The sequence below is a fragment of the Chiloscyllium plagiosum genome, chromosome 32 (genome assembly GCF_004010195.1).
Source record: "Chiloscyllium plagiosum isolate BGI_BamShark_2017 chromosome 32, ASM401019v2, whole genome shotgun sequence".
NCBI lineage: Eukaryota > Metazoa > Chordata > Chondrichthyes > Orectolobiformes > Hemiscylliidae > Chiloscyllium > Chiloscyllium plagiosum.
Genome location: NC_057741.1, coordinates 30,092,241 through 30,112,372, shown reverse-complemented (window position 1 = coordinate 30,112,372; position 20,132 = coordinate 30,092,241). Strand labels below are relative to the sequence as shown.

The 20,132-nt window shown below is 44.7% G+C and overlaps 1 protein-coding gene and 1 non-coding gene across 5 annotated transcripts in view; one reads left to right on the top strand and one right to left on the bottom strand.

The window, feature by feature from the left end:
• Positions 1-20,132, bottom strand: part of lef1 (lymphoid enhancer-binding factor 1) — a 151,227-nt gene that overhangs the window by 49,513 nt on the left and 81,582 nt on the right. For all 4 annotated transcript variants that reach the window (XM_043674327.1, XM_043674328.1, XM_043674329.1 and 1 more), the window contains exons 4-7: positions 17,487-17,619; positions 9,438-9,528; positions 1,644-1,766; positions 1,122-1,284 (exon numbers count right to left, since the gene is read on the bottom strand). In XM_043674327.1, the coding sequence (XP_043530262.1) occupies positions 1,122-1,284; positions 1,644-1,766; positions 9,438-9,528; positions 17,487-17,619 (510 nt within the window). The remainder of the gene's footprint in view (positions 1-1,121; positions 1,285-1,643; positions 1,767-9,437; positions 9,529-17,486; positions 17,620-20,132) is intronic.
• Positions 623-694, top strand: trnaw-cca. Its single transcript has one exon. It is a non-coding gene; the product is annotated as a tRNA-Trp (tRNA).

The following is a 20,132-nucleotide window of genomic DNA, read 5'->3' as shown; positions in this document are numbered from 1 at the left end:
GGTGTGGAGCAAGGCGGCAGGGTTGGTGGTTATGGACTGAAACCCCCAGGAACACAACTGGGGCAAACGTGGGGGAGAGAAAATATATATTAAAAATGAATTACACTAGAATATGGAGCCACTCCCAATAAACTGTGAACACGCAATGGTGGTGTAGTCGTAACATCACTGAACTATAATCTAATGGATCCAACTAATATACTGGGGTCATTGTTTCCAAACCTTCATTGGTGACTGGTGGAGTCTGAATTCAACTGGAATAAAAAAGTGAGTCTCAGTAAAGGTGGCAATGACAGCTATCATCAATTATTGGATTAGATTAGATTCCCTATAGTGTGAAAACAGGCCCTTCGGCCCAACAAGTCCACACCGACCCTCCGAAGAGTAACCCGCCCAGACCCATTACCCTCTGACTAATGCACCTAATACTAGAGGCAATTTAGCATGGCCAATTCACCTGGCCTGCACACCTTTGGACTGTGGGAGGAAACACATGCAGACACAGGGAGAATCTGCAAACTCCACACAGACAGTCACCCAAAGCTGGGATCGAACCTGGGACCCTGGCACTATGAGGCAGCAGTGTGAACCACTGAGCCACCATGCTGCCCCAGTCAGTTGTGGGCTTGTAGTGGAATGGTAACGCGTCTGACTCCAGATCAGAAGGTTGCATGTTCAAATCACGTCAGGCTCATCGCGTTTGACAAAAGGTCAGCCCCAGGGTCTTACAGTGTAACAGAGGACGGGTTATTGGGAAGGAAAACTGACATCTTTACATGGTCTGGTGTACTTGCGATTCCAGACCTCAGCAATGTGGTTAATACTTAACTGCTCTCTGAAATGGCCTAGCAAGCCATTCAGTTCAGGGGCAATTAGGGATGGTCAACCAATACTTGCCAGCACTGCTATGTGTTCTTATCTTTGCACTCAAGCAGGAAGATGAACGGCTGCAGATCAGAAAAGGAGAGTGAAATGGATGTATCTATGGAAAACACGCCCTGCCCAGCTCACTTAGCATTTAACAGCCAGCACTGTGTGGCCACAAATCTAATAAATATCCAACTCCAGGTCACAAAACACAGGAGATGCTGCGCTTGATTATCGCTCTATTGGCTACTCACCCTCCTGCCGAGGATTTGATTGATAGCTGCACTCTCTTTCAATGTGCACTCTGCCACCACATTTGCTCTCATCTCCTTCATGTACAACATAAAGGCGTTGAGAGGCTTCTTGATGTGAGGTTTTTTGGCCTCTTGTTCCTTCCTTGTTTCGTGGTGAGGTTTTCTGTAGACAAAAACGAGAAGGTACATCTAACCAATTTCAATCATTCCCATGGTTCAAGCAATAATTAAAGCACAGAATAACACTCTCTCTGTAATCTGACACCTCCTCCCCCACCCCTCCTCATCAAGAAAGGAGAGTCAAAATTTAGACATCTTCCTAACATGATATGCAGCATTGGAACAAAAGAGGCCATTCAGCCCCTCAAGCTTCTTCCAACATCCAATTAGACATTGACTTATTCCTAGCTCAACTCCATGTACCTGCCTAAAAAAACAACTGCTAAACCGAGTGTTAAAATTTTGAACAACCAGTGCTTTTCCCAATAAATTCCCCAGCAATTCTTCAACTTGACAACCTACATGTCCATGTGCTCAATCTCGTTGTGAATGGGTTCTTGCTTGATTTGGTGGTTCACAATGGCTGGGTGTGGAATACCAGTGGTAGGAGGATTCGGGTTCCCATGGACCATTGGATGAGAGAACCTGGGGAGTGGAGATACAGGAGAAGAAATTAAATTGGAAAAAAGCACCAAACGCACTAAAATCACATTACACTGTGGTCATGTGGCATATAGAGCTTCATTGAATGCACACCAGACAGAAGAAAGCAGCAATAACAAAGGCTGGATGGAGTAACAACCATAGTGCATACATTGCGACAGTCTTACAGACCAGAGGGCTGCTCTCCCATTAGAGAGAGATGACTGCTGGTGGTTTAACCTGAGGGTCACTATCTCAGGCAAGGGCAGAGGTAGAGAAAGGGAGCCCTTCATGGTAACCTCAGCTGCTCTTGGCAATTAAACTTATCCTGCAAGCATCATTGTATTTCAAACCAGCCACTGAGTTAATCAGCCACCTGGCTGTGTACAGAACACCCTTGGTTATCCAAACATCAATTATCCAAATTTCAGATTATCCGAACAAGATCTCAAGGTCCCGTAAAAACGTTATACGAACAATCAGTTATCCAAACGAAATACACCCCGCCCACCCGGATAATCAAGGTTATTCTGCATAAATATGGACCAGTGTTTCAAAAGCACTTTCAAACAATATTGGACAGAATACTGAATCCAAACAATGAATTGTTAATGCTGTTTTTAATCATATAGCTGCCTTTAATTGGAAAATAGTCAAAAAAAGAAATTATTTTGCAATGCTGAAACAGAGTCAATCCTTATCTAGTTAAAACTTTGGGACATAGGGTGTGTCTCAGCTGATTTGCAACATACAACTCTGCAGAAAGCCAATGTTTCTTGACAATAATCTGAGCTGCTCCTGGCACGGCCGATGAGAGAGAGGTGCTGGCCGAGGCAATTACAATCTGAACGGTGCTCCTTATCCGTGCCACTGTGCCTGGTACCAACCAGGTAGCAGCTGCTGAGTGTCAGGTTAGTTCCAATGCCAGACCAGGACCAGGGAAGAGCTGGGTTTGGAAAGATCTTTGGGATCAAGGAGAGCATGCTTTCCATATATCAATGCTTTGAAACCTGTGGCTGAAGGTGCATTATTAATGCGGGAGTCTCATCAAAGGAGGAACTACTGCAGTCCGGAATACAGCAACAAACCCAGAAGGAGCTGTGTGCTCTGGGCTAGGGAGCTGGATCATGTGAACCGAAAGAATGTGGCTGAAGCTCAAGTTTCATTTGGGTACAAAGATCCTTAAAACAGCCGTGCTTTATTGGGAAGACCAGCTGGGTTAATTAGCCAGTGGGATCATACTTGAAAGGGAAACAATTATCATTGTGTACTAAAATATACTTAATGGGCATTGCCCCTTGCCAAACATTAATAAGGGGAAAATTCCAGAAAAGACTAACAGATCCTATACTTAACTCTTTGCTGTCTGACAGGCACTTGGGCTGATTGCTTTAAAATGTTCCTGCACCTGCACCCTGGTACAAAACACCTTTGCCTCTATCAAAGGATGGTCACCAGGTTTCAGGAACGTTTAAACTTTTGCTGACAGTCAAATTAGATGAAAGCTCAGCAGCCATGATCTATGTGAGGAACCAAGATCCCAGGTTGCAAACTTTAACATTACAGTCGAGAATTACCCTTTGCGTAATATTTCATTTTTAAAACTACAAAGGGACCGTCTTGAAAATAAAGCTCTAGTTATCTAAATATAACTTTAGTTGCATGGGGGAAGTTAAAGAAAGACTGAGGGGAAGGAAGTAGTGATTTCTGCTCCTTTTAGAACATAGAACATTACAGTGCAGTACAGACCCTTTGGCCCTCGATGTTGCGCTGCCCTTCATACTAATCTAAAGCCCATCCCACCTACACTATTCCATGTACATCCATATGCCTGTCCAATGACCACTGAAATGCACATAAACTTGGCGAATCTACTACCATTGCAGGCAAAGTATTACATACCCTTACTACTCTCTGAGTAAAGAAACTACCTCTGCCATCTGTCTTATACCTATCTCCCCTCACTTTAAAGTTGTGTCCCCTCGTGTTTGCCGTCCCCATTCTTGGAAAAAGGCTCTCCCTGTCCACCCTATCTAACCCTCTGATTATCTTGTATGTTTCTATTAAGTCACCTCTCAACCTTCTTCTCTCTAACGAAACAGCCTCAAGGCCCTCAGCCTTTCCTCAGAAGACATTCCTTCCATACCAGGCAACATCCTAGTAAATCTCCTCTGCACCCTTTCCAAAGTTTCCACATCCTTCTTATAATGCAGTGACCAGAACTGTACACAATACTCCAAGTGTGGCCGTACTAAGGCTTGTACAGCTTCAGCATAACCTCCTGGTTCTAGAACTCAATCCCTCTATTAATAAAGGCCAAAACACTGTATGCCTTCTTAACAACCCTGTCAATCTGGTGGCAACTTTCAGGGACCTGTGTACATGGACACCGAGATCTCTCTGCTCATCTGCACACCCAAGACTCAACAATTTAAAGAGCATTTGAATTTAAACAGACACGTCTCCAAAGCTTATTGTCTTGCTCCCATCAGGACAAACGTTAGAATGTTAAATGTATTACAAGCTGTAATACATTGCTGCCAATTTCAATTCTGAGAGGTCTACCCTGGGATGGCACAGTATCTAAAACATCAGAATAACAGATTAAGGCCAGCCCTTCCATAGTGCAACTATGCATTGGCGACAGGAGCATATACTTCATTAACAGGACACTGCCATCAGTGCAAAGAGACATTCTGCCTACCACATAACTGAGCGACATTCTGTGACTGATCAAACAGCTTATCCTTCTGGCTGGTTGTAACAGAACATTAATGCCTGCATTTGAAAAACCCAAAACAAATCTACTATAAAATGTTGAGTGTCTAATTGCTGAACAATTCTGAGCGTGCTAATAGCTACACTAAGAATCAACCCAAAGTAGTCAATTGAGTACACTCATTGCTCATCTCCCCTCCCTTCACACAGAGGGACATATTCTCTGCAAATAGAGTGTTAAAGTCTTGCACCTTTTTTGAATTCCAGCAAGATCTGGGAGCCAATAATTCCCTGCTGTTTATAGACATGCTTACAAATGTATGAATTAGGCGCAGGAGTAGACTATTCATCCTCTTGGGACTGCTCCACCATTTAATATGATCACGGCTGACCTGACTGCAGCCTTATCCCCACATTCCCCTCTGTCTCGGATAACTTCCCTCGTTAGTCAACAACCTATCTACCTCAGCCTTAAAACATATACACTCTATAGCTCTACAATAATGCCTTGGGGTACTCAATTGGCTCGTCAATTAATCCGCACGCTGTCTCGTAGAGCATGAATTGTAGTGAGCAGTTGAAAGTTGGTTTTCTTGCAATTGTCCTGATGAGTGCAAGACAGAAAGCTTCAGCAAGTTTTGAGTTCTGTGCTGCCAAGTGACAATTTAAAGGGTATGATGTTTGTTTCCTCTCAGAACTGTCAAACTGTGCAGAAAGGTGTGATTACCACAGGCTAAAAAAAACAGTCACAGCTACAATGACTGAGTGCCAACTGTGGAAATAAGCAAGCGCCAGAAACACAGTGAAAGTGCGCTTCTCGCAGTGAAAAACCAGGTGACACTTTCCACATAAGAAGCCCAGGAACTGTTGGATGCACACATGCAGCAGTTATTCGGGAATCACAACGTTCCCCATCCCAGAGTTGAGTGAATGTGCAGTTTGTCCCATATTGGTGAGGTTCACAATACCATGAGGAGCTCCAGCACTTCTGAACACAGGCTCCAATGATCCTTTTGTATCTTATTACCGCAGCAGAAGCTTGGATATGTTATGTTTGGAACAGATATTTCCCATAAATTGCTCCTCATCTAGTCACATGTCCATCAGGATCCCTGTTCTCAGTCAAGGTGGGGGCTGTGGTGAAAGGGGTTGGGGGAGGGTGGGTTGCTGGCAGGGAGGATGAGGGGAGCTCCGAAGGAAGTGGGGAACTGATCACCCATAGGGCTGGCGGAATGAGATTCAAACCCCCTCTTGAAGGCCTTTAGCACACCGGCAGTGCAGGAAAGCAGATTGACTAGAAAGTGAGGGCAGGGTATCAGATACAAGGGAAAGTCACACTGTCTGACCCAAGGGGTGGGAGAACAAGAGTATGAAGGATCCTCATGTAGGCACAACACACTGGGTTGAGCGTTAGCAGGGTTGCCATCATATTATCTATCTGGGCCGATGGAGCATTGAATTGATCGTTTGGTCCCCACAGATTCTTCCCTTTTCTCTACATCTGACTGGGAAATGGATCAGTTCAATTTGAATACATTCATTTAAACAGTTCAACTTGCCTGCAATTTTATGCCACCTGCTAATTTCCTGTCTGTCAGAATACACAAATGTTTATATAACTCTTATTTTTGAGCAAAACTTTGAAGGTTGCATTTAGATATTGAGTCCAATTCCTCTACACTGGCTATGTACATATTTGTTGCAATTTAAAACGTGAGAGATGAGCAATAGTAAAAGCTGTTTTGATCAATTAAAAGCTAAATAACATTGGTTTTGCTGTTCTCTGGTTAAAATGGATTAAACTGCAATAATTGTGCTTTCTATCAGATAAAACATTCTAATTAATTTTTTAAGTTAGATGCTCACAGCAATTGAAGTATCTAAACAGTTGAATATGTGATAGTCCGTGTTTCCAACCCAGTTTCTGAAATGTATTTTTTTCTTCTAATCGCCTGGTTTATTTTTAAATTCTAATTTGCTAGGTTTTTTTTCCAGTTTCTGAAATGTACTTGTTTCACACAATGTTATCATAGAGTCATCATCGTAGAATCCCTACAGTGTGGAAACAGGCCCTTCGGCCCAACAAATCCACACCGACCTTCTGAAGAGTAAAACATCCAGACCCACTCCCCCTACCCTACCTTTACACCTGACTAATGCAGCTTACCTACACATCCCTGAGCACTATGGACAATTTAGCATGGCCAATTCACCTAACCTGCACATCTTTGGACTGTGAAAGGAAACCACAGGCTGAATTAGTTTGAATTATGGTGGCAATTAAGTAGCCAATTGCAACAGGATGCACACAACGTGGGTACCATACCATGCCACGTGCATCAACACACAGGCAGTTTGCTCTCTATCAATGTCACTCCGACAATCCACCTCCATTCCTGACTGCAGAGTTAAGATCGGGACTTTGTCTTGGGCTTCAGACTATCTCCACATGTCACCCTTCTCTTGTAGTGCATGGAGAAGCAGCATGACCCTGTCAAAACCTATGAAACTCTTGTTAGTCAGTCACTGTCTAGGCATGTCATTTTATCATGGGGAACTACTGAGTACTAACCATCCAAATGGCAAATTGCAGGGTGCAGAGGAAATTCACCAGGTAGTTGCCTAGGCTGGGGTTTTAGTTGTGAAGAGAGATTGCACAGACTGGGATTGTTTTCCTTAGGGAAGAGGAGATTGAAGGGGACATGACTGCGCTGTATAAAATTATAAGGGGCCGTTCCCATTTGGTGATGGCATCAATGACCAGGGGGCATAGGTTTAAAGTTAGGGGCAGGAGGTTTAGAGGAGATGTAAGGAAAATCTTCTTCTCCCAGAGTGTGGTGGAACCCACTGCCTGTAAGAGTGATAGAGACAGAAACCCTCATACCATTTAAGAAGGATTTAGATGTACACTTGCATTGCCAAGGCACACAAGGCTACAGGGATGAGGAGAAAGCGAGAACTGCAGATGCTGGAGAGTCAGAGTCGAAAATTGTGGCACTGGGAAAGCGCAACAGGTCAGGCAGCATCCGAGGAACAGGAGAGTTGACGTTTCAGCTATAAACCCTTCATCAGGAATGGGAGGCGGTGGGCTGTGAGATAAATAGGAGGGTGGGGATGGGGCTTGGAGGGGAAAGTAGCTGGGAAGGTGATAGGTGGGTGCAGGTTGTTTGGGACCGGGGGCAGGGGAGGGGTGTGGTGGCGGTAGTGGTGACACATGGCTACAGGCCCAGTGCTGGTATATGAGATTAGAAGTTAGGCAGTTGCTTTTGAATGGTTCTGTCCCGATGGGCTGAAGGGTGGTTTTCTGTGCTGTGGACCTCTATGACTCTGATCTTCTAAGTATTGTAAAGATCATGTACAGTCATGGCTCAGTTTATTGGTAGCCTAGCTAAACCACATTCAATTATCTTCCTCAACCCTTCCATTACCTTTATTTCGTCTGTTTTGTAGTCTGCAAAAATAAATGATTTACACCTCAAAGAAACAGGGTAATAATGATTTTTTTGTTTAACCTGCTAACTAACACACAAACACACACACTGATTTCAATCCATATGACTATATTTGACTGGAAAATGTACTCCAAAAGAGTCTGGCTTATGGTACTTGCTTTAATATTGGAATCTTTCATTGAACAATGAAAATTTGACATCGAACAGTCACATTGTTGAATAAGCTAGAGCTTTATATGGTTTAAGTGGTGTTTTCAAATTTTATATTTAGATAAAGACTAAGTCCTATCGTACAAAAGGGCCTCATTAGAGACACAGAGAGGAGAGAGAGAGAGAGAGAGAGAGAGAGAGACGGCTGATGCTGTGTTTAACCTGAGGGTCACCACGCATCAGGGAAGGGCAAGAGGTTGAGAAGTAGGGGGCCTTCATGTTGAATTTAGTTTAGTTTCACATCTTACAGGCCAGTGAAAGGCCACAGAATGATGCCAATTCTGAAAATGTGAACAGATATTTTTGGCTCTACCTACACTGAACTTCAGACAGGACGCAACCGCAGTGTAGGACGGCACGGTCTCAGTGGTTAGTGATGCTGCCCACAGCACAGGGACCCAGGTTCAATTCCAGCCTCAGGTGACTGCGTGTGTAGAGTTTGCACATTCTCCCCGTGTCTGTGTGGCTTTCCTCTGCATGCTTCGGCTTCTGCCCACAGTTCAAAGATGTGCAGATGGACTGTCCATAGTATCCAGGGATGTGTAGAGGGGCTGGGTTAGCCATGGGAGATGCAGGGTTACAGGGATAGGTTGGGGGGTGGTGAGGCTGCCTCAGGTGACTGCGTGTGTAGAGTTTGCACATTCTCCCCGTGTCCTCTGCATGCTTCGGCTTCTGCCCACAGTTCAAAGATGTGCAGATGGACTGTTCATAGTATCCAGGGATGTGTAGAGGGGCTGGGTTAGCCATGGGAGATGCAGGGTTACAGGGATAGGTTGGGGGGTGGTGAGGCTGAGTGGGGTGCTCTTCAGAGGGGCAGTGTAGACTTGATGGGATGAATGGCCTGCTTCCACACTGTAGGGACACTATGGTTTTAAACTGAGCAAAACCGGATGCTCAGGAGTCATTTCCAAAGCATAATTAAGGGGCCAGGTCACAAACTGGAGCTTACATAACATCACAGGTACCATCAAATGAAGATGGAGGGCCAAACACAAGACCAACTCGTACATAGATATTGTTGAGCCCTGATATGCCTGTTGCAATCTTGACATTCCTGGCTACAACAATGCCTCTTGCAGCACTACCCAGGATGCATTTTGACACCAATTTGCTTCGTGCTCGTGTGAAACTGCAGAGTCGATAGCCCACTGCAATCTTTTCCCCAAATTTAGCAATTAAAGTCTCACGACACTTCTGAGGTAAGTTTCAATTTCAAAGTCTTGACAGAGCTTAAAAAGAAAGACGAGGGTCTTGCAGCCGACTTGCTAAAGTTCAAAGGGAAACAAAGGCTTACCAGTTGAGAGGGGGCGTGAGCTGTCCAACAGCACCTGGAGACAGGGGATAGAAGGAGGGGATATCAGGACCTGCGGGGTGTCTCTGCATGCCTGTGCGGAGGGGAGCAAGGGTCCAGGTGAGAACAAAACACAAGCATATCAGATTACCACAAGTCACTTCAATATAATTATACAAAATGTAAAGGATGTGCATCAGACAGGAAATAATTAGAAATTACCTTTTCAGCTTTTCTTTTAAAAACGCCAAATCTTATTATTTACTCAAGATTAACTAAATTGCTTGCATTTCAACTTTGTTAGGATAGAATCAGTCATAAATAATCACAGAAATTAAATCTGGCAATATTTTTCTGATTTGAGGGCCGGGTGATAAACGTTTTGATAAAAAAAATTAATAATGAAATTGCCTCTTTGACATTTCATCTTTAACCACAGCATGCTCATTTGCTATTCCCTATTTGACAATAATCTCTCCTGTACACCTGAATGAAGGAACAAAAATTAATATCTTATAATCTTTTAGATTAATTATTCCTCTCTTGTCTGAATGTGATTGCTGTCTGCTGTCAAACTGTCCGTTTTCAGTATTTCAGCTCAAAGAGCCTCTGAACACAAGCTCAAGACTGAAATATCTTGACTAAAATGGGATAGCACATGAAATGTAGTTCAGGATGTGGTTATCTTTCAAATTAAATCTTCTCTATAAAGCTTTAGTCTCATTTAGTATCAGTCCATCTGGATATCTGTTTGGCTTTAACTGTCTCATTCAAGTTATTTAAAGTAAGGATCTGCAAATTTATTAAAATGCAAAAGGTAAGATTAAAAGGATATTCTCAACAACAGTTTTCCTTAAATGTAGCAAAACATTTCAACGTGCTTCCTTGATGAAAGTTGAGTCTGTGTCGAAGCAAGGCTAAGAGTTTAATTGTGTTAAAATGGTTGGTAAGCTTGACAAAGCGGGTTTATAAACATACAACTGAGACATTTGCGAATGGATCTCTGCTCCTCCACTTGATCACAACCAAAACTAGGATTCCTATCAAGTTTCCCTAAAACAGAAAGTGGTTCAAACTGAATGTCCGTCAAACTGCGGCCTTGGAGTCAGCAGCACAGTCCACAATCTGCCCCTCGGACAGTCCACAGTAAACTTTCAAGGTGTTGGTTCATCAGTCCTTGATTTAAAAGGCTTATCACTCCGAAGCTGTCTTCTGATTGGATCTTACATGGATGTGTTCCCTGTTGGAGATATATACATCTGAGAGAAATCACAGAATCCCTACAATGTGGAAGCAGGCCTTTCAGCCCATACTGACCCTCCGAAGAGCAGCCCACTAAGACCTATCCCAACACTGTAACCCTGCATTTCCCATGGCTAACTCTTGTATCCCTAGACGGAATGGGAAATTTCCCTTGGCCATTCCACCTAAACTGCACATCTTTGGACTGTGGGAGGAAACTGGAGCTGTGCAGAGGATACCCATGCAGACAGGGAGAATGTGCATACTTCCCACAGTCACCTGAGGGTGGAATTGAACACAGGTCCCTGGCGCTGTGAGGTAGCCGTGCTAACCACTGAGCCACTGGGCTGCCCTCCAGTAATCAATTCTGGGGAACAGAGTCAACAAAGACCTGATGAAGGAGCAGCGCTCCGAAAGCTAGTGCTTTCATATAAATCCATTGGACTATAACCTGGTATTGTGTGATTTTTTAAACTTTGTCCACCCCTGTCCAACACCGTTACCCCCAAATCTGGGGAACAGGAGCTTTCATCAGCCCATTTCAAGCTTTTCTGACAACACACCTTTTAAAATGAAATATGTATTCCAGTAAAATTAACAATAGCAGGGGAAAGATCGACTAACCCTTGAAGGGAGTGTAGCTCAGATTTACCAGAATGCTACCTGACTCCATGAGTTAAGTTACAAGAAGACAATATACGTATTAGGCTTTTGTTTCCTGGAATTTTGATGGCCAAGGGGTGGTTTGATGGAAGTCTTTTTCAGATGTGAAGCCAGAACAGAGGGGTAAGATAAGGTAAAATTATTTCTGTTAGATGGGGAATCTGGGATTACAGGAGTAATCAAAGACACTGGACCAATACCTTTCAAAAGTAAAGCTACACAACAATTATACACAATGTGACCGGTAGAAGTTTGAAACTTCTTCCATTGACTATAAATGATGACGGGTCAATGGTCCATGTAAAATCTGAAGTTGATTAAGGATGGAAAGGGATATATGACCAAGGTGGGGAGGTGGAGTTGGGCCATAGCTCCCCCATGATTTGACTGAATGGGGGTAGAGGCTTAAGGGACTGAGCCAGTCCTTCCTGTGTCCCAGAAAAACAGCACCAATCAAAGCAGAAGATTGTTCTCATCTGTACAAACCAAAGCTGAACCAAATTTTTATCGGGTTCAACCATCCTCTGTTCTCTCCTTGATCGATGTGATTTGTTAATCTCTACTGTCAAGTATGGCAGCTTATTAGAAAATAAACAAGTGCATCAGTCTGGATTTAAAGTTCCGGCAGAGTTGCTCAGTGGAAGGTGAAAATACTCTGTAATTTTCTTTGCCTGTATGTCCTGCTCTGCCATGGTGGCTCAGTGGTTATGACTGCTGCTTCATGGTACCAGGGGCCTGGGTTCGATTCCAGCCAGGTGAAAATACTCTGTAATTTTCTTTGCCTGTATGTCCTGCTCTACCATGGTGGCTCAGTGGTTATGACTGCTGCTTCATGGTACCAGGGGCCTGGGTTCGATTCCTGCCTCGGGTGACTGTCTGTGTGGAGTTTGCACATTCTCCCCGTGTCTGTGTAGGTTTCCACCAGGTGCACTGGTTTCCTCCCACGATCCAAAAGATGTGCCGATTAGGCGAATTGCTCATGCTAAATTGCCCATGTGTAGGCTAGGTGCATTAGTCAGGGGAAATGTAGCGTAATAGGGGAATGGGTGTTGGTGGGATACTCTTTGGAGAGTTGGTGTGGAGTTGGTGTTTCCACACTGCAGGGATTCTATTCCCTTAGGATTCGAAATTAAAATGTTCCATTTCTCTGGCTTCAAAAAGAAAGGAGCCAATGACAGTGGCATCTCGACAGTTTGATTTAATCTTGTGTTGACTATCGTGGTGCATCCTTCCCCACCTAAACACCCAGGACCTGAACTAAAATGAACAATTTCAATTTCTCAAGTGCATAAAAACCATATTGTTTCCAGCGTTCTGTGCTCAGGATTCCTAGACTGACAGAAAGTAATACACCGTGGCTACAAAATATTCCAGGGCCTGTTCTCAGCTCTCTCCTTCTTTTTCTCTCTCTCTCAAGACACAGGGTTTTCCAGCATCTGCAACTTTACAGGATCAGCGGTTAATTAAGAATAATTTTCAGCCCCTTAATGCTCACACTTGATATGATTCATTTGCCTCACGATTGTCACTCCAGCTCAAACTAAGCTCTTCATCACACTGATTCCTTAGGGCTTCAAGGTCAAATAGTTCTACATGTGTCGCATTTAACAACCAAAGCTATGCCAGGAGAACTCTCTCAACTGACAACCTGCGAATATGAAGCCCTACAGCTTTCCAAAGTGCCTGGCAGGATTAAACCAGAGTTTTAATCCTAAATAGCCCTTTGCATTCTATGGTATACCTGACGATGTCTCTGCAAACTCAGTAAAATGCATTGAGGCTTTCTTCCACATTAAGATCCCCCACCCCCTTAAAGGAGATAGACACTCCCCATCGGGCAATTGCTAACACAGCATTATTGCACTACCTTTTAATAACTGGAATGTTACAACACATAAATACAATTAGACTTCTGAACCTCTCACACTGCATTGAGTAAAATGACCTGGGCAGCTTTCCAACCTCGATGCAAGTAACCCCACATTGGACAGCCTGCAAATACCTACAAATGGTCAATCTACACAGAGCGGAGGCCAGTCGCTACAGAAAGCGATCAGTGCAGCTCCAGAACTAAACCAAAACACTGCTGACATCACGCTACAGAACCATCAGCCTCACTCCAATTCAAAGGCTGAATTATTTGTATAGCGTCACTGCTGAGCGAGAGAACACTTCCCTCATTTCAGTCCAGTCATTTCTTGAGACCACAGATTAGACTGACATTCCAGTACAGCATTGACAGAGTGCTGTACTGTTGGAAGTGCTGCCTTTGAGAAAAGATACTAAACCAAGAGTGCTGTGACCAGTGCTGGTCGCTCTGTTGGAGGAAGGATATTATTAAGCTGGAGAGGATTCATAAGGGTTTTACCTGGATGTTGCTGGAAATGGAGGGCGTGAGATAAGCTGGATAGGCTGGGATATTTTCTCACTGGAGCATCAGAGGTTGAGGGGTGACCTTATAGGAGTTTACAAAATCATGAGGGGCATGAGGTGAACTGCAGGTCTTTTTCCTGGGGCGGGGCATTTCAGACTAGGGAGCATATCTTTAAGGTAAGAAGAGAAAGACATGAGGGACAATCTTTTTTACAAAGAGAGTGGTTCATATCTGGACTGAATTTCCAGAGCAAGTGGTGGATGCGAGTACAGTTACAACATTTGGAAGACATTTAGACAAGTACGCAAATAAGAAATGCAGGGATACAGGCCAAGCACAGGCAGGTGGGACTAGTTTAGTTTCGGATGATGGTTGGACCCAAGGGTCTGTTTCTGTGCTGTATGGCACGATTACGCTGTCATTCTCTCTCGTGGATGTGAAAGATTTAATGGCACTATCTTGAAGCAAGGTAGGGGCGTTTTTCTAATCAATACTTAATCCTCCAGCAACATCACTAACATGTCTGCCCATTGTCACACACTCACATTTCAGGGCCTGGTGATTTTCTGAAATTGGTCACAGGTATCTTGCTGAATCTCTGTTACCCCCAATTTTGTTAAATCTGTTGGGGCACTGTTTTATCTTTATTCTTTCATAGACGTGGGCACCACAGGCAAGGCCAACATCTACTGCCAATCCCTAATTGCCACTTGAATTGACTGGCTTACCAAAGTCATTTCAGAGGGCAATAAAGAGTCAACCACATTGCTGTGGGTTTGGAGTCACATGTAGGTCAGACCAGGTAAGGATGGCAGTCTCCTTCCCTGAAGGACATCAGAGAACCAGGCAGGGTTTTACAGCAATCAGGTCACTATTTCCAAGACTAGCTTTCAATTCCAAGTTTACTTTTGTTGATCATTAGAATTTAAATTCTATTGCCTGTCATGGTGGGAATCGAACCCAAGCCCCAGCTTTTGCTTATGAGTCTTGAGACATTATTGCTCTGCCACTCTCTCACTGAAGCTACAGTTTATGGGCTTTGTGCTTCTTCAAATCTTTCTTACACACCCTGCTCACTCTCTGCTTTGTCCTCAGGTACAGAGACAGCTCCAAATATCGGAACATCAGAAAATGGCTCTTTCTGACTGATGACCTTTGACCAGACAGAAAGCTAATTTTTTGCATCAGCCAAGGACCAGACTTTATCAATTCTCCAGCGTTTGAGAAGAGAGAAAGCGATGGCTGGAAAAGAGAAGGAATGAGAGAAGCTGTGTACAGCTGGTTACAGAAAGAAGCAGTGACGAGGAGAGCTCTTCCTCGACAGTGTCCCAACTTCCTTCAGAAAGAGAGGAAAGAGATTACCCTTCAGGTCAGTCACCATGGATGACAGCTGAGCCATCAGTCTCCTGAAAGTTTATATCACTCTCCATTTCCACTGCCTCCTTCAGTACCCAAGTCCACAAGCTGAATAGAATATTTTCACTTCCCATCACTCTTCTGTATAAGGCACTCCCTCAGACTGTTCCATGGATGCCAGATTTCTGCCAACACCATGAGCCATCTCCAATCTCCCTAGACCTGCCCGGCTGCTGGACCAAGGTGAAGCAGCTTGTGTCAACCTGATACTGTGCTCCCCAAGGACGGACTCCCGGGTTTCCCTGGACACCAATCAAGGCAGGAATCGGGCTGGGATTCCTTCTTCAACAACTAACTCAGGAACAAAAAAAAAGAGTAGAACCTGGGACTATCATCAATACCCACATCAGGGGGTGTACAGTCACCCAGTGAGCTTCCCTGAACTATGTTACTTTAAACAGCCACACACACTTTCACACAGACACACATGGAGAGAGAGACACACACACACACACAAAGATACAGACACAGGCACATAGAGAGACACTTACTCTCACACACACACACACATATTTCACTCACACAGACACACACACACTCACAGACACAAACACACTCATAGATACTGATGCACAGACACATGTACATACATAGAAATTCAGGCTCACACACAGTTACAAACAACCCCAAGTCACACATGCACACACAATTACGCATATTCAAACTCACACCATCTTTCATGTGCATGTACACACACCACAAATATACAGCCTCACACAATGAAGCACATGCATGGACATACATGCACAGGGTCACACATAATGCATTCTCTCACACACTCCTTCATGTACTCTTGCACACATGCACGTACAAAACACACAAACAATCTCTCAAACCTAACAGCAAGAAGGCAACCCTGCTTTCAGTTTAGCTTCTGCGTTAACATTCCTTCCTTCCTGTCTGATGGAAACACACAGTCTTGATGTTTGCTGAGCTACACAGTACACCAACAAGTATTGGTGCCATTCACCGTGTCTGAATGCAGTGGAAATGGAGTGATGGGCTCAGGAAATAACTATAAGAAAGTGAGGACTGCAGATGCTGGAGTACCAGAGTTGAAAAATGTAGTGCTGGAAAATCGCAGCAGGCCAGGCAGCATCCGAGCAGCAGGAGAATCGACGTTTCGGGCATAAGCCCTTCTTCAGGAATGAGGCTGGTGTGCCAAGCGGGCTGAGATAAAAGGTAGGGGGGAGGGAATTTGGGGGAGGGGCGCTGGGACTACGATAGGTGGAAGGAGGTGAGGGTGAGGGTGATAGGCCGGAGAGGGGGTGGGGGCGGAGAGGTCGGGAAGAAGATTGCAGGTCAAGAGGGCCGTGCTGAATCCGAGGGTTGGGACTGAGATAAGGTGGGGGGAGGGGAAATGAGGAAGCTGGAGAAATCTACATTCATCCCGTGTGGTTGGAGGGTTCCTAGGCAGAAGATGAGGCGCTCTTCCTTCAGGTGTCGTGTGGCCAGGGTCTGGCGATGGAGGAGGCCAAGGACCTGCATGTCATTGCCGGAGTGGGAGGTGCAGGTGAATTTGCGATGGATATAGAAGGATCCATTGGGGCCTTGGAGGGAAGTAAGGGGGGAGGTGTGGGCGCAAATTCCCTCCCCCCTACCTTTTATCTCAGCCCGCTTGGCACACCAACCTCATTCCTGAAGAAGGGCTTATGCCCAAAACGACGATTCCCCTGCTCCTCGGATGCTGCCTGGCCTGCTGTGTTTTTCCAGCACCACATTTTTCAACTCAGGAAATAACTATGTTCAGATACAAAGGATTCAGCCAATTGGTTTCTGGAGCTGCAGCTATAATGGATTGCGATGACTGTTTTGCTTCCTACCTGGTGGACATAGTGTTTCTGTGTATGAAAGTGTGGACCTAACAATAGTGAGCCAGCAGCCTGTTTTATGCCTCTCCTTTGCAGATCAGTCCAAGATTACCTGACAAAGTCAAAATCCACCCAAATTTTTTTTAACAAAGACAGCAAACACTGCATGAGATATACACAGCTGATGAGGCATCGGCAATGATGGGCTGAATGGTCTCCTCCCATTGCAGATACTCTTTGACAAAAATAACCAATTGCAAATATTTTTGCAGTGGCTGAATTTTCCAGTGAAAGCCACCCCTTTCTTTGTAGTACGTTCGTCGAGTTGGTTATGACCAACCATCTATGTAACTCTCTCAAATGCATCCACGATAAATGCTGAGGTTTGAGTAGATGCTGTGCCATGATTTAAGCGCAGAAAAACAGTCCAGTGAGGTTTATCACATAGCTGAATAACGATAAACAAAAACACGTGACTCACGTTTCAAATTTGCCAGGTTGGGGTTCAATAAGTGTGAGTGTGTGTGCATGTGAAAGACTTCTCACCTCTTTTGGAGTTGATGTCTGTGGGGATTTGTGTGGGGTGTGATCCAGGGGCAAAGTGCTCATCGCTGTAGGTGATGAGGGGCGTGAGCGGGTGAACTGCATGGCACGGCTGCACCACGGGCACCTTGTTGGACTGGAAGAGACAACAACAAAGAAAATCCTTTGAGAAACTTTTCACCGTCAGAGCCTTCTGCATCGGCTGAACCGCACGCAATACAAGTTCAGGGCCACGGCCAGTAAACCGTGACACCATGTGAGGAATCAGGAACAATGAAATGTAACAGCAACCACATAACCACTGCCAACGGTCGTCAAATCTCATCCGGTTCACTTTCGGAAATTTGCGATACAGTATCTCATTTTAGATAATAGACAATAGGTGCAGGAGTAGGCCATTCTGCCCTTCGAGCCTGCACCACCATTCAATATGATCATGGCTGATCATCCTCTATCAATATCCTGTTCCTGCCTTATCTCCATAACCCTTGATTCCACTATCCTTGAGAGCTCTATCCAACTGTTTCTTAAATGAATCCAGAGACTGGGCCTCCACTGCCCTCTGGGGCAGAGCATTCCACACACCCACCACTCTCTGGGTGAAGAAGTTTCTCCTCATCTCTGTCCTAAATAGCCTACCCCACATTTTTAAACTGTGTCCTCTAGTTTGCGACTCACCCATCAGCGGAAACATGTTTCCTGCCTCCAGAGTGTCCAATCCTTTAATACTCTTATACGTCTCAATCAGATCCCCTCTCAGTCTTCTAAACTCAAGGGTATACAAGCCCAGTCGCTCCAATCTTTCAGCGTAAGGTAGTCCCGCCATTCCAGGAATTGACCTATTGAACCTCCGCTGCACTCCCTCAATAGCCAGAATGTCTTTCCTCAAATTTGGAGACTAGAACTGCACACAATATTCCAGGTGTGGTCTCACCAGGGCCCTGTACAGCTGCAGAAGAACCTCTTTGCTTCTATACTCAATCCCTCTTGTTATGCTATTAGCTTTCTTCACTACCTGCTGTACCTGCATGCTTACCTTCATTGACTGGTGTACAAGAACACCCAGATCTCTTTGTACTGCCCCTTTACCTAACTTGACTCCATTTAGGTAGTAATCTGCCTTCCTGTTCTTGCCACCAAAGTGGATAACCATACATTTATCCACATTAAACTGCATCTGCCATGCATCTGACCACTCACCTAACCTGTCCAGGTCACCCTGTAATCTCCTAACATCCTCCTCACATTTCACCCTGCCATCCAGCTTTGTATCATCAGCAAATTTGCTAATGTCACTATTAATACCATCATCTACATCATTAATATATATTGTAAAAAGCTGCAGTCCCAGTACTGATCCCTGCGGTACCCCACTGGTCACCGCCTACCATTCTGAAAGGGAGCCGTTTATCACTACTCTTTGTTTCCTGTGAGCTAACCAATTTTCAATCCAAGTCAGTACTTTGCCCCCAATACCATGTGCCCTAATTTTGCTCACTAACCTCCTGACCACTTGGGACCTCTTTTGGACAGCCTTTTGGACTTAATATTGAGCTCTTTCATGTTCTCCCGCAACTCCCACACACCAGGCCTTGTATTCACGCAGGAGATGGTGAGGACTGCAGAAGCTGAGATCAGAGTGAAGAGTGTGGTGCTGGAAAAGCACAGCCGTTCAGGCAGTATCCGAGGAGCAGGAGAGTCAACGTTTCGAGCATCAGGATGAAGAGCTTATGCCCGAAACACTGACTCTCCTGCTCCTCGGATACTGCCTGAACTGTGCTTTTCCAGCACCACACTCTTCAACCTTGTATTCACATATTACACACAACTCTTTATTACCTACTAACAGCTATTCACCCTCCCAGGCAAACCATTACCCACTCCTTCTTGGTCCAACTGTTCTTCTCTCTCTTTGGGCTCCATCCCCATCTATCATTTACTCCTTACCCCCTCCCCCCACCCTGTCTTCTGTTTATAAACCGTCACTTTCCTAGCTACCATCAGTTCTGAGGAAGGGTCACTGGACCTGAAACGTAACTCTGATTTCTCTCCTCAGATGCTGCCTGTCCTGCTGAGCTTTTCCAGCATTTTCTGTTTTTGTTGCCATCCTTGTCTGATCTGGCCTATATGTGACTCCAGACCCTCAGCAATGGGGTTGATTCTTAACTGCCCTCTGGACAATTGGGGATGAGCAATAGATATTGGCCCAGTCAGTGACCTCACATCCTGTGAACGAATTAAAGAAAAATCAAAAGGGGGGGCGACAGGGAGGGGCTTCTGCATGTGAACAATGCCACTGTCGCCAGAAAAAAGAGAAACAAAGATATTGCCCAGATCCAACTTTATACCCAAAACTTTAAAAACCACTCAGTTCCCTTCATTGTTTTGCTTCAGTGACTATGATCAAATTTACCAATCCCCCTTGGTATGCTGTGGGAAAATGTACACAGCAGCAACTCAATGTCACCACACCATGCATGCATGCACACACACACATATACATGCACACACACACATATACATGCACACACACACACGGTTGGCGTGGAGAGAATAGTTGATGTACTGAGGCCGTCAGAGTGGAAAATGTTCATGTGAAAAAATGTCTGCAATGTGGAAAAGATTTCCCTTTTGGCAGTGTTCCAGGCA